The sequence below is a fragment of the Notolepis coatsorum genome (assembly GCF_963971535.1).
Source record: "Notolepis coatsorum genome assembly, chromosome: 19".
Lineage (NCBI taxonomy): Eukaryota > Metazoa > Chordata > Actinopteri > Aulopiformes > Paralepididae > Notolepis > Notolepis coatsorum.
Window position 1 is genome coordinate 65,409,715 of NC_140183.1, and position 15,797 is coordinate 65,425,511.

General features: G+C 45.1%; 1 protein-coding gene across 3 annotated transcripts in view; it reads left to right on the forward strand.

Annotated features, from left to right (window-relative positions):
• The window catches only part of LOC311245839 (uncharacterized protein), a 39,518-nt gene extending 38,072 nt beyond the window's left edge, over positions 1-1,446 (forward strand). For all 3 annotated transcript variants that reach the window (XM_084335842.1, XM_084335843.1, XM_084335844.1), the window contains one exon: positions 761-1,446. In XM_084335842.1, the coding sequence (XP_084191968.1) occupies positions 761-804 (44 nt within the window). In that variant the 3' untranslated portion in view covers positions 805-1,446. The remainder of the gene's footprint in view (positions 1-760) is intronic.
• The last annotated feature ends 14,351 nt before the right edge of the window (positions 1,447-15,797 follow it).

A 15,797-nucleotide genomic window follows, 5' to 3' on the forward strand; every position in this document is an offset into this window, starting at 1 on the left:
ACAGGTTAAAACGTTCTCTTCATTCATTCCTCTAGGTTCGATGCAATTGAACAGGTGGATATAATAACATTCAAGTTGCAACAGCAACTTGTGTCTGTCTCCACCTCTCGCGGGCCTGAGTACTAACTCTAGTCCCATATATTTGAGATCGTTGACGGTATGTTTACACTTGAAGAAATGTCGAGCTACCGACGACTCTGAATTTCTCACAGCACATTTATGTTCACTGATTCTTGATTTAAAGGCTCTGGTTGTTTTGCCCACATAAGAAAAATTACAAGGACATTTTAGCAAATACACCAGATTAGACGAATTGCACGTAATTAGTCCTTTAACGGGTATATTTTCCCCGTTTTAGGGTGTGTGAAAAATTTACCTTTTTAATCATGCCTTGGCACTGTACACAGGCTTGACAGGGAAAATTACCATCTGGGATATTAGACATAAAATGAGAAGGTTTCTTTAAGGGCAAGTCAGTTTTGACTAGGAGATTATGTTTTGCCAGCGGGGGCCTGCATTTTAGGTCAACAACTATGGCAACCAGTCAGGGGCTCTGTTCCACTGGGGGGACAGAACAGCAGTTGGAACGCAGTCCCTGATTGGCTCTGATTGCATGGCAATTCCTGGAAATCGATGGATATGATGAAGACCAGTCTGTATGGCAAAAGTATAAAAACATTTGCGAGAAAGACCGTCTTCCAGGCTATGATGTTCAGTATTTTACCCTTCTGTGTGTTGATCATCTCTCCTCTCTCTGCAGGTCCATCCAGGTATTCTGACGGCCCATCCAGGTTCTACAACTGACCCTAGTTCTTCTCACACCTACCGGTCCCACGCTGATGTCTTATTTTCCCAGATAGGGATCAAACTTGTCTGTTCAGAGGGGGGATGAAAAACTTCGGATTCAAATCAAAGTTGTATAAATTATGTTCTTTAACTAGAAACGTGGTTTGTATTTTTTATTTTTTATTTTTTTTAGTGTTCGACATCCATTACTAGGTTGGACCAAGTTTATTTTTTTTTTATTTTTGAAATGTTGTTACGTAGCTTTTAATGGGGACTTTTAGATATGTTTAAAATAAAGACAAAAAAAATAATTTTTACTCTTACCTTTCTTCACACAGTGTGGTGATGATGATGATGCACATCTCCCCAATTTTGACATTATCTCAAATAAAGCTACGCCCATCACTGGTTTTCAATTTGTGATTATACATTTGTTCTCCTGTTATATAACGGACTATAGAAAATCACCCGTGTCCTCACTTTCCAATAAGGGGAACATGATTGCTATACCTTCAACATACCAACGAATCATGTGTGCCCCTGCTGGCCTGGGATCAGGTCCTGTCGGGGCTTTCTCTCCTGTGTTTAAACTTGGGTCCTTTTAGAATGTTTGTTGTCAAGTTGAAACCGTCTATTAAATGAATACAACACTCTTCTACACATGGTTGTACTTGTTAATTTTTACAATGTATTTACATTTTTTAACTTTTATATGTATAAAAGCACATTATTTTATATTCTTCTTATAAACGCACATTGTAGTTCCGTTTCATAGTAGGCTATATAATTAGTTATTTTTTATTTATTTTTATTGATCTTTTTCCCCCTCCTTTTTCCTCTGATTTTTCTCCCATCCCAATGTTAGTCGTTATGCCAATTCCCAATCCCCTTCCTGGTCGCTGCGCACTTACCACAGTCAGTCTGGGAGAGTGGAGGCTATCTCGTGCTATATAATTAGGTTTTAAACAAACGGGTACATATCCATCTTAAAAGCAAAATGAGAACTGTTGCTCATAATATAGCCTACACGCAGTCTTGTCGTAAATTAATCCTAATTGTCAACATGATTGCCCCTTTTTAAATGTTATCTTTAGACCAAATGGGTCATTCCACCAGAAATGTACATTACCAGTTACCACTTCTAAAAATCCTGACACTTTTTTTCTTATTCTTTAATCTGAACATTGAGTCTTATGGAGGACATGTTAAACTATAAGAAACTCCTATCATTGGCCTAACAACGTTCGAGACAGGGGAGGGTAGAATTGGACAATGCGAAATTGGGGAGAAAAAGTATCATGTCACCTCAGCATGTTTTTATACTTTAATAAAAAGTATTTTTTACACATAATTTCACCCATAAATGGCAGGCCCTGTCACAGACATTTGTATATGTTTGAATGGTTTCCTAATAAATGTATTTGATACAAATAGCATTTTCTTATTCATCACATGTCCCTGATTGTATCTAACATGGTTTTGTAATTCCTATAAGAAATATAAGCAACTTTTCTGTCATCTGTAGTGGATGGTAAGCACAGAATAACCGCCAGGCACTCGTATAGTTACAAAAAACTACCTTTACATAGATTTTTACAAAAAACGTAATGGTGGATATACCACCACTTTCATTTACACTTTTTTTTTATTATACTTTTTTGAGGACATACAGATCAAAGTATATGCAGTACTCAAGTTGTGGGGGGGGGGGGGGGTGGTCAGAGCTGCAGATCTCATGACAAGTTTGGGGGGGACGCAGAGTATGAGGGTCAGGGGGCATCGTCCCCTGGTAGAAAATCTTTATGATTTTAATACGCAAATTAAGCTTTTAGGAGTATTTCGAAACTAGAATTACAGAGTGGGAGTAGATGCACTACTTTTGATGGCACATATTATTGAGGGGGACAATTCATATTTTTCCAAATTTGGGGGGCACATGCCCCCCTCCCTGGGATCTGCAGCCATGGGTCAAGTTCAAGTTCTTTAATAGTTGTCATACAGAAGTACAGAATACTTTCATACAAAATGCTTCTTACTGTTACGCTCCAGAGACTGTGCTAGACAAGATAGTATCAAATAACATAATAACATAATATAGCATGAATTTAGAAGAAGAAAATGAGGTCACAGTGTTCGGTATAGACATATGTACAATGTTCTGAGTTACCATATAATATACAATACACAATACTATGCAGTGTACTAATGTACAGTACTATCTAGTGCAGAGCAGAAATGGGATGAGGTACAATTTTAGGTACAATTTACAGTAAGGTGTACGAGTTGTAGTGCAATCCTTCATCCATAAATATAAAGTGTGGGGAGTGGGTGCTACAGTGTGTTTGTTTAAAGTGGGTGTGTGCTATAAGTGTGTGGAGTGGGTGCTACAGTGTGTTTGTTTAAAGTGAGTGTGTGCGTGTGGATGTGTGTGCTATGTGCGTTTGGTGGTTGTTGTTGTGTAGTGTTCATTCATTGTTCGTTTAGCAGCCTGATGGCCTGGGGATAGAAGCTTCTTCTGAGTCTTTCTGTGCTCGCCTTGAGACTCCTGTATCGCTTGCCTGACCGCAGCAGTTCAAAGAGGCAGTTGTTCGGGTGACTGGAGTCTTTAATGATTCTCTTAGCCTTGCCCTTGCAACGCTTGTAGTAAATGTTCTGGAGGGTGGGGAGCCCCCCTCCAATTGTGCGTTCGGCTGAACGTGTCACTCTTTGTAGTCTGCTTTGGTCTTGTGCAGTGCTATTCCCAAACCAGGAGGTGATGTTGCCGGTCAAGATGCTCTCTATTGTACATGAGTAGAAGTTCTTAAGGATCTTCTGGCTGACTTGGAACTTCCTTAGGCGCCTGAGGAAGTAGAGGCGTTGTCGTGCCTTCTTCACAACACTGTTAATGTGTGTGGTCCATGTCAAGTCCTCGGATATGTAGGCTCCGAGGTACTTAAAGCTGTTGACTCTCTCAACCGGTGCCCCGTCGATGCTGAGGGGACTGTAGTCCTTGACCCCCGACCTCCTGAAGTCCACAATCATCTCCTTTGTTTTGCTGACGTTCAGGGAGAGGCTGTTTTCCTGGCACCATCCCGCCAGGACCTGGGGATGGTGGATTTGATCATATGGGGACATATATTGTGCTGATAAGACCAACTGTGTACCGTACCTTTTCATTACTGTAAGCACAAAGATAATATACTTCTAAAACAACATGCATGATGTTATCATGGATGTTTGGCACCTCAGAATTGGAGTCAGTCCCCGCCCGGGCTGCCAAGGCACCACTGCTCTTACAGTTAGGGTAAAAAGTGGTTGTAATGGAAGTCTATGGGTTAACAGTCCCAATTTACCATTTTGTTCAATCCAACAAAGTCAAATGTGTTTCTAGAATATTGAATTATAGTGTATTTAAAAAAGCAGTTACTGGTATATGATCAACACTGGTATCTAAAGGGTTGATTTTCAATTGTGATTAATTAAATCATTATGTAAATTAAACAATAACCTGTTCTGAAAAAAGGAGGAAAAGAATAAGAATATTGATACATCATCATTTTATTGCAGTTAAATTTCTTGTTTTTTAACAGGGCATCAAATGCTAATTGAAACTGCTTAGAAAAACAAGTAGCACTTACGTATACAGATATTAACAAATTAGAAACTATGTCACTAAACACACAGATTGCGATACGGTAACTCAACGATTTACTCCCAAAGCAGTCACCAGACTTTGAGACTATCACGTTCAGCACATAATTTAGCTACTAACGTTCATGCAAATGCCTGTGTGCTCTGATTATTAGCTGACACAAATGCTAGCCTGGTTAAAGACATCCAAGTCCTCATGGTTTAGCTAGCTACGTTAGTCAACTATCTATTGATAGATAACTTATTACATATTAATATGATATTGTAAGGAAGGGGCAGGACCAGATAAGCTTTGCTTCTTTCTGTCCCTTCTCGAACTAAACCAATTGTCTTGAGCTATGTTGATTATTCCTTCCATAGGAAGATATATTTAAATTAATTTGTATTTTATTTCGTATTCGTTTTTTTTGTTATTACAAATGTGTGTGTTTATGGTTGAAAATGTTCAAGATAAATAAAGATCAAATCTAACTGAAGATGTTGTCCCTCTTCAACAAGAGAGAAAAACATAGTTTAGCTTTAAACTATAACGTCATTGCTTATGTCCAGAGATTCCACCTTTGATAACTAAAGTAATGACACTTGACTTACCTGTTATATTATTTTTTGCCTTTTTAAACATGTCCCTTAGATCGCGCTGTCCTCCTGGTCGTTTGGCCATTACGATATTGATGACCGGTAACTGGCTGCGCTAAGCCACCGACAGCTGTCACGAGACGCGCACTGAGAGTATGGCCAGTACCGCGGGAATTTTTATGAAACATTCTGATACTTTTTTTTTTTTTATCCACTTTTTCTCCCATTTTCTATATTTTCTCCCATCCCAATTTCGTAACATCCAATTCAACCCTCCCCTGTCACGAACGCTGTTTCTTGCCTCCCACAAGCCGGCTGCAATGTGGACTAAGTCATACATAGCACAAGTCCCCTCCGGTACTTGAGGTAACAGCAGTCGCATCTTTTCACCTGCGCAGCTCGATCTCTCAGTGGCGAGGAGTAACGCGTGGGAGGCTCACGCTGCCCCCGACACTTCCTGATTCTACTGCGCAGGCGCACCAACCGACCTGTAGGAGTCGCTGTCCACAACGCCCGATCCCCACCCATCAGTTTCCCACCCCCTAATACGGCCAATGTGTATTAGTACGGACGACCAGCTAAACTGAAAGCAAATGTGGAGCGCTGGGCTCGAACAGGCAAGCCCAGCGTCTCCAGATTTCGTGGTGAGCGCCTTGCCCACTACGCCACGTAGCCGCCCAACATTCTGATACTTTGATGGATGGGCCATCACCCCAGTCATCACACACATAATAAACCTCTCCATAAAACAGGGACACGTCCCCAAGGACTTCAAAATTGCGAGAGTAACACCCCTGCACAAAAAGGGCAGTAAATTAGACCCAGGCAACTACCGCCCTGTTTCTATCCTTACCTCCATCTCGAAAGTCATGGAAAAAATTGTATACGAACAGGTCGAAAAGTACCTCTCGAAAAAAAATCTAATCTACGAATTCCAATCTGGCTTCAGAACATCCCACTCCACTGACACATGCCTTCTCTATTTAAACGACCACATCAAACAAGAGGTGGACGCGGGCAAATACTGCGGCATGGTCATGCTGGACCTACAAAAGGCCTTCGACACTCAATCACACCATTCTGTTTGACAAGCTAAAAGCAATTGGTTTTGATAGCCTATCAGTGAGCTCGATGCAATCCTACCTGGAGGGGAGAGAACAGATGGTGGAGGTAAACGGTACCCTATCCCCCCCCCCCCTCACAGTGAGCTGTGGTGTTCCACAAGGAAGCATACTAGGTCCGCTACTGTTCCTAATTTATGCAAATGACATGTCGTCAGCTTGTGACTGCAACTTGTTCCTGTTTGCGGACGACTCAGCCCTGCTGGTCTCTGACAGGAACAAGTTACAGGTTGAAAAAACCTTCAGCTAGGAACTAGGCAAAATCTGCATATGGCTCGCTGATAACAAATTATCATTACACATGGGCAAAACAGAGTCCATTCTCTTCGGTTCAAATAACAAACTCAGCAAGACCGACGGCTTCTCAGTTACAGTGGGTGACAATATTGTCACAAGGAAAGAAGAAATTACCTACCTGGGCTCCATCCTAGAGGAAAATCTTTCCTGTGACAAAATGGCATCCAATGTAATAAAAAAAGTCAACCAACGAACTCGATTCTTGTACCGGATCTCCTCACTGGTAAACAAGAATACCCTGAAGACTCTGGCAGGAGCACTCATTCAAGGGTACTACGACTATGCTTGCACCTCATGGTATCAACGCACCTCAAAGGCGCTAAAAACTAAATTACAAACATCTCAAAACAAACTGGTCAGACTACTGCTTGACCTTACTCCTAGAACCCACCTCACCCCTGCCCACTTTGACAACCTAGGATGTCTTAGAGTAGACGACAGAGTACAGCAACTTGCAATGGGCCTGGTCTACAAGATACACTACACGACCAAGGTACATGTCAAAATACTTCCCAAAGGTCAGTGAATACCACGATCACAACACCAGAGGGAGCTCCACAAATCATGTTAAACCCAGATTCAGCTCAAACAAGGGACTAAACACGTTTCACAATTATGCCACATCAATGTGGAATGCCCTACCCAAAGCTGTAAAGGAATGTGAATCACTACCCACTTTCAAAAAGTCACTATCCCACCCTTGCGAGGACTTTTCCCTGTCTCCTACTCTTCACCAGCCCCCACCCTTGCGAGGACTTTTCCCTGTCTCCTACTCTTCACCAGCCCCCACCTTTGAACATTCTTGTTCCCCTACCTTCACGCACCTGTTGGGAGTTTGCGATCAGCTCGGGAGAGTACTTAGGTTGCAGACTCCCCTCCAGTCCTTGTCGGGTCGTTCTGTGTTCTTTACGTCGGTTCTGTACGCTGTGCGCGTCTGTACGCTGTACGCTTCTGTATGCTGGTTCTGTGTTCTGTACGCGGGTTCTGTACGTTACCATCTACTGCCGTTTCCTGGAATGGGACATCGTCTTCGCTCTCTAGACTTCCACGGGAGGATCCCTTTGTTCTCACTCCAGACGTCGTGCCATCTTGTTGCTACCATCACCTGCCGCGTCTCCGGTCTCGGACCCCGGCTCGCCATCGCTCCCTATTCTACGGGGGGATGGCGTGTTCTCCCTCGGACCCCGGCTCGCCATCGCTCCCTATTCCACGAGGGGATGGCGTGTTCTCCCTCGGACCCCAGCTCGCCATCGCTCCCTATTCTACGGGGGGATGGCGTGTTCTCCCTCGGACCCCGGCTCGCCATCGCTCCCTATTCCACGAGGGGATGGCGTGTTCTCCCTCGGACCCTGGCTCGCCATCGCTCCCTATTCCACGGGGGGATGGCATGTTCTCCCTCGGACCCCGGCTCGCCATCGCTCCCTATTCCACGGGGGGATGGCATGTTCTCCCTCGGACCCCGGCTCGCCATCGCTCCCTATTTCCACGGGAGGATGGCGTGTTCTCGCCCCAGTCCCCTGGGACCCCCTTTGTTCTGCGCTGCCCGTCTGCAGCATCCGAGGAGGAGGAGGAGGATTCCTTCTGAGCAGCAGAGCGCTACTCGGTGTAGGGACGGAAGAGGATCTCCGTGCCTGGCCTCCGCCGTCGGACCCCTGTCCCCGTGCCCGGCCTCCGCCGTCGGGTCCCTGTGCCCGGCCTCCGCCGTTGGATCCCTGTCCCCGTCCCCAGCCGCTCTCTCCGGGCCTCTGTCCCTGTCTCTAGCCCGCCTCTCCGGGCCTCTGTCCCTGTCCCCCTCTCCTGTGCCCCTAGTCCCTTAGCCTGTTCGCCTGTTAAAGGCACAGTGCCGCAGTTTCATATTTCATGGACTCTAGTGTTTTTTGTGTTCTCCCTTAAAGGGACTGTGCCGCTTTTTGTTATATAATAAATATTGCCCTGTTTTGGCTTACTCTCATACCTGTCTTGTGTTGTGCTATTGGGGTCGGTTTCAAACCATAACAGTACGACCCGACCAGTCGACGACCCCAGCCAGCACAGACAGTGTATGTGAGACAGCCCTTGTTAGCTCACCTGTTAGCTCCCCTGTTAGCCTCATTAGCTCCCCCGTTAGCTCCCCTGTTAGCTCCCCTGTTAGCTCCCCTGTTAGCCTCATTAGCTCCCCTGATAGCTACCCTGTTCCCCACAGCTAGGACTGTCCTTTCAGCTAGCTTGTTCTCCTCTGCTAGTCCAGCCGTCTGCTAGCTTAGCCCCTGCAGCTAACCGGCTTCCTCAGCTAGTCCAGCCGTCTGCTAACTTAGCCCCTGCAGCTAACCGGCTTCCTCAGCTAGTCCAGCCGTCTGCTAGCTTAGCCCCTGCAGCTAACCCCATGTGTTCTCATGCTAGTCCAGCCCTGTCTGCTAGCCTAGCTCCGGCAGCTAGCGCAGCCTCTATGCTAATGTAGCAGTACAGCTAGCATAGGCCCTGTAGCTAGCAATGCCCTGGCAGCTACCCTGTCCCTCTGCTAGCCCCACTTTAGGTGTAGCTTCCCCTGCTAGCATGGCCCATTTTATTTTGTTGTTTGGTTGCTCTGTCATGTCCCCTGCCCCGCTGTCTGATTTTTGGGTCGCCCGGTGGCTCCCGTGGAGGGGGAGGTACTGTGAGGATTCGCCTGTCCCTGGACCTTTTTTCCCTGTCTACTCTCCTCAACAGCCCCCACCCTTGCGAGGACATTTCCCTGTCTCCTACTCTTCACCAGCCCCCACCCTTGCGAGGACTTTTCCCTGTCTCCTACTCTTCACCAGCCCCCACCTTTGGACATTCTTGTTCCCCTACCTTCACGCACCTGTTGGGAGTTTGCGATCAGCTCGGGAGAGTACTTAGGTTGCAGACTCCCCTCCAGTCCTTGTCGGGTCGTTCTGTGTTCTTTACATCGGTTCTGTACGCTGTGCGCGTCTGTACGCTGTACGCTTCTGTATGCTGGTTCTGTGTTCTGTACGCGGGTTCTGTACGTTACCATCTACTGCCGTTTCCTGGAGTGGGACATCGTCTTCGCTCTCTAGACTTCCACGGGAGGATCCCTTTGTTCTCACTCCAGACGTCGTGCCATCTTGTTGCTACCATCACCTGCCGCGTCTCCGGTCTCGGACCCCGGCTCGCCATCACTCCCTATTCTACGGGGGGATGGCGTGTTCTCCCTCGGACCCCGGCTCGCCATCGCTCCCTATTCCACGAGGGGATGGCGTGTTCTCCCTCGGACCCCGGCTCGCCATCGCTCCCTATTCTACGGGGGGATGGCGTGTTCTCCCTCGGACCCCGGCTCGCCATCGCTCCCTATTCCACGAGGGGATGGCGTGTTCTCCCTCGGACCCCGGCTCGCCATCGCTCCCTATTCCACGGGGGGATGGCGTGTTCTCCCTCGGACCCCGGCTCGCCATCGCTCCCTATTCCACGGGGGGATGGCGTGTTCTCCCTCGGACCCCGGCTCGCCATCGCTCCATATTTCCACGGGAGGATGGCGTGTTCTCGCCCCGGTCACCTGGGACCCCCTTTGTTCTGCGCTGCCCGTCTGCAGCATCCGAGGAGGAGGAGGAGGATTCCTTCTGAGCAGCAGAGCCCTACTCGGTGTAGGGACGGAAGAGGATCTCCGTGCCCGGCCTCCGCCGTCGGACCCCTGTCCCCGTGCCCGGCCTCCGCCGTCGGGTCCCTGTGCCCGGCCTCCGCCGTTGGATTCCTGTCCCCGTCCCCTCTCTCCGGGCCTCTGTCCCTGTCTCTAGCCCGCCTCTCCGGGCCTCTGTCCCTGTCCCCCTCTCCTGTGCCCCTAGTCCCTTAGCCTGTTCGCCTGTTAAAGGCACAGTGCCGCAGTTTCATATTTCATGGACTCTAGTGTTTTTTGTGTTCTCCCTTAAAGGGACTGTGCCGCTTTTTGTTATATAATAAATATTGCCCTGTTTTGGCTTACTCTCATACCTGTCTTGTGTTGTGCTATTGGGGTCGGTTTCAAACCATAACACTATCAAAACCAATTGCTTTTAGCTTGTCAACAATCTGAGATCTCCTCCTCTAAATCCTCCCATTTACTTTTAATATTGTGTATTGGGGTGGGACATAAGGAGATAATGAGATTATACATAGTCGATATCATGTCCTTGGTGGAAGACATCAGGGTTAAAAAGGAGTCGATGGGTGTTACCTCTGGAAGGTTAAGGTTGGGAAATATAGGGTTAATGCTACAGACATAGCTACGAATCTGTAGATACCGAAAGAAATGTCGGCTATGGATTGAATATTTCTCTGATAATTGCTGAAAAGAGGCAAAAACATTATCTATATGTAGCAGGGTGGATTATCCCTGCTTTATGGAAGTGGATGTATACTGTCACCTGGTAGTGGGAACGCAGCAGATCTGGGTCCGGCTGAGTCCACGACTGTAGGGCAGGAGTATTGGAGTGGAGGTTTAGCAGAGGGAGTGGATGGGGCCTAGGATTCACTAACCTAGGGGTGGTGCGCTGATCCTTCTTGCCCTCCAGGGCGACTCGCAGTAGTTCCCCACACTTCCCTCAATACTTCCTGCGCCCTCCCACACCCGATGACAGTAATGATGGATGATATACTTTCTCCCCAAAGCAGTACCCTTCCTGATTGGCGAGCAGAGACCTGTCCCAATGATGCATAGGCAGGGGGTAGGGAAAGGGTTAAACAATAAAGTGCATTACCCGGACAGGAAGGGGTTAAGACAACAGACACGCACACAGTGCTCCCATTTAGCTCTCTTTACTGAAACCTTTAACCTGCAATTAACACAAGGCACAATGAATAAAGCTCTTCCCACACTGGTCACTATACAGTAATGGAACCCGTCCCTTTAAGGGTTGAAATACTGGGCACCTAGTGCTCTCACTTTACGGTAATGAATGAAGCTCTTCCCACACTGGTCACTATACAGTAATGGAACCCGTCCCTTTAAGGGTCACACTACCTGTTCATTCACCCGTAGGTGGGGAGAGGGGGGAAAGAGGGAGAGGGGTACTACAGCTACTCAATGGGATTTTATAAGGGAACACACGTTATCACACAACACACTTAACCAAAAGACAGTGGGCCCACATTGAAAACAAAAGTCCTATCTATAGCCGGCATTCCCCAAAATAATAAATGTCGGGGCGCCCCTAATCACTGCTACCAGTGTCGGTTCAAAGTACTTATTCTCTTCGCCCTTAAAGGGCACGCTCTGAACAAAGAGAATGTTTACCGATAAAGTTCCAGCACTCGGAGCGCTCACTGTAACTGGCTTGAGTGTACTTAACCAAGGGCTGGCCTGCTCTCACCACCGAACGTCCGTGTGGTGAGATGGCCGTCGAAAAGTCCTGTGATTGTCACCTGTGATAGCAGGAGGCGGGCTGGGTTGACGTTAGGCAGGTGACTGCTGGAGGTCGTCGGCTAGGATAAGGCTGGAGGTGGGTGCAGTCCGGCGACGTCCGTTGCGGTGTCCGCTGTTTGGCTGGGAGAGGGTGGAACGACGCGCAAGCTAATTGTGCTCCTAGGCCTATACTTGAAGCTAAGCTGTGGGTCAGGGCGACCCCCTTGCCTTCCGCCTATACTTTAGCTAAAACGCAGCGCGTGCAATATCCACAGCGCTCTCCGGCTGTAAGACATCTTCTTCTTGGTGAAAACGTATCTTTAGCATTAACTGGAAAGCTAAGCTATCGCATACTACATTACTAACCCGCCTCGTGACGGGAGTCATATTCCGCCTGTCTTTAGGGTCGAGAGCTCCTGCTCTACACGTCTGCTTCCTTCAGTGGAAAACGATGAAGAGGTAGTTCCGCTACAGCAGCCCCACCTTCAGCCAGTCCTTCTTCACCTGTTGTCACCCCTTGCCCAATGTCGCACCAGCTCCTCCTGGCGGCAGTCCAGTATTATGTCCCACTATTAAGTGTCAATGTTAGGATATGGAGGATCAAGAGGGGTCAACAAGTTACACAACGTTATCATGAACACAGTAGAGTACAAGGAATTAGAGTTAGACACATTGAATTATTGTTAGACATATTCAGGTGTCTACATATATACAGGTCACCTAGTGTGTTAATTGTGTGTTGATTGGATTGGATTGGATTGAATACCGAGTGAGGCCCATAAGGAGAATGCTCCATCCATCAATGAGGGGTGAAATAAAGGATTAGCTGTTATCGGGGCCAAGTGGGATTGAGTTTTTAACCCAAAGTGGCGTCTGAATTTATTCCAAATTCTGATAGTTTTAACGATAATATTTTTGAAGTAGGGGGCCATTGGAAAACCACTGGGGACATGTATAAGACCAGTTAGTGAGGCAGGTTTGACGGATGAGGCTTCGATGTCAACCCACATAGGGCACACCAGAGGTTTGTCTGACTAGCCATTGCTGTATGATTCTGAGATTGGCTGCCCAATAGTAGGCTCTGAAGTTAGGTAAAGCCATGCCACCCAGAGGTCTAGGCCTTTGTAATAGAGCTTTACTAATTCTGGGAACTTTGTTATTCCAAATGAATTTGGACACTAGGCTGTACATTTTTTGAAAGAATAAGTGGGGAAGAAAGATAGGCAGGCACTGGACAAGATAAGAGAACCTTGGGAGAGAGTTCATCTTAACACAATTGATATGTGCAGCAAGAGAGAGAGAGGTAATAATGACCAACGATCAAAATCTTCCTGAAATCGAGTCATTAGAGAGCCAAAATTAAATTTGAATAGGTCCCCAAATGTATCCCTAATTTGGATACCGAGATATTTGAAGCCATGGGGGAGATTTTCAATGGAAAGTTATGCAGTGGATAACTTCGAGCTTCTGCATTCAATGGAAGAAGTTCGCTTTTGTCTAAATTTAGTTTATACCCTGAAATATGGCCAAATCGGGTGAATATGTCAAGTGCAGCTGGAATAGATGTGGAGATGTCAGAAACGTATAGAAGCAGGTAATCTGCATACAGGGAGGTCCTCTGTTCAACACCCCCTCTGATTATACCTTTTATACGAAGGTCTGATCGAAGTGCGATGGCCAACGGTTCAATGGCGACATCAAACAGGAGTGGACTCAAATTGCAACCCTGTCTCGTGGAGCGGTGTAGATGGAACTGTGCTGAACGTGTGTTGTTAGTCCTTACTGAGGCAGTGGGAGAGGTGTAAAGTAATTTCACCCAGGCTACAAAGTTATCCCCCAGTCCAAACTATTTCAACGTATCGAAAAGATAGCCCCACTCCACACGGTCAAAAGCTTTGGCCACATCCAGTGAGATGACAGCCTCCGGGCTAGTTGTAGAGGAAGGGCTATATAGAACATTAAAGAGACGCCTAATGTTGGAAAATAAATATCTATTCTGGATAAAAACCTGTTTGGTTCATTTACACAGTTAAAGAGATTATTTCATCAATATTTTCTCAAATAGTCAATTTTTATATCATAATGTCCTGTGTGACAGGGCTGACTATGGATTTAGTTGATGCAGGTAAGGTTATGTTTTGTGTTCTTTAATTAAGTTTTGGTAATCATTCCTATTTAAAATTATGATTTTAATGTTATATTAGATAATAATGTAATATTAGACGGATATTGTCAAATCCAGCCAATTCCATATAATAAGGACCTAATTCATTAGGATATTGTCCAAACATCTTTTTAATTCAATAAACTAATTTCATAATAATTCAATATAAACACATTTAATTTAACAATAACATGGCTACAGATACAATAACAATGAACAAACACAGACAGGAGTGAAAACAAAACCCTGCTTGTGCTACGCACGTGCATGTGTAGTAACCAGGGTCCTCATTTAAAAAGTGCTTAGATTTCATACTAAACTTCGTACTCTCAAATCTAAAAATTAATTATGCACAATTTATAAAACGTTTGCATACATGAATACAGATTTGTACATCAGGCATACATTTGTTTCAATCTGTGATAGATGTGTGACTTCTGACTTGGCCATAATAAGGTCATTTATATGGCCTGATATTCTATCAATCAATCAAATGTATTTGTATAGCACATTTAAACATGACACTTGTCAACCATATTTATGTGTCTGACGGCAAAATTCAGTACTGTATCTACAAAAACATACAGTGTACTGTCTCTTTATTCAAATAATGTTTTACTATGGCATGTGTTAAATACATATTATATGCAATAAAAGTAATAAAAAGGAACAATGCCATTCAAAGGCCCTGTCACACAAGGCTGTGACAGGGCCTGATGGTTGGCCATTTTAACTGCCATTGCTTAGCCTGTAGTCGACCACATGACAAAACTTAGCGTGCAAGAAAGGAATTTCAGTAACCTTTTTAGACATGTTTTGGATTTACAACAATTTCATTGTTTTCTGGGATATTTTAGCGTGACAGGGCCTGACGCTTTAGCTTGTCCTCCTCAGAAAAACATGCAAAAAGAAGATCATTCAACAATTCAATGACAGAACTACCCTTGATCAGCGTCCTGACGTCTCCTCTGTCAAATTATGTCACTTCCTCTGAGTCACAACCTTAAAGGAGTATTGCACACTTTTTATGTAGTATTTTATGTAAACGTACAGGACTGACCGAAAACATGGGAACAGTTGTAAAATACAATTTATTTGTAGAATTTATGTATAATTTCATGTTTTTAATCAATTAATGTGAATGATAACAACTTACATTTGTTATTAATGGTGTTTTCTTTTTTAAATGACAGCTTTTAGCTTAACAAAACTGAAAGATACGTAACTCCAATTTGGCTGAGGACAGGCCATTTTTCAGGATTTGTAATTTTCAAGTGTTTTTAATAAAGAAAAAAACACCCGAGAACCTAAGGAAGGACATATTTCTTTACAGAACAACTCCCAGAAATCAACCATCTAGTCAGTTTTATAAATTTTTGGATTATACAAGTTTTATTCACTAACAATCCCAGGACAGATAATGTACGTTTCTGGTAGAATGACCCAAATAACGATGGCTTTAGACAATTGTTTACCTAGCAACATGTCCTGTTATTTTAGTCCATATCGTTCCTCGCATTTATAGCGTTATTTTGTATTAAAATATTTTATTTTAAATATTTTCTGTGCTGGTACAGAAGCGTGGTCTGTTGAGCTAAGTTATTGAGCAAATTATATTTGTTGATGTTTTCTGCTATATGAATACGGTTGAAGTAACCGTCAGCCACGATATTCAGACATGGCATGAGATTATGGGTCATTGTAATTACGAGGATTTACTGAAACTGCAAGCAGTGACAGAGGGCATGCACATTGAAGGCGAAAAGTGTAGACCTGATAAAGAATGTGTCGTGTGCATAAAGGGGAAGTTTGCTCAATCGAGAAACAGAAATCCCACAGAAAAAGTAAAAGTACCACTTGCGTTGGTTAACACAGATCTTGCCGGTCCAGT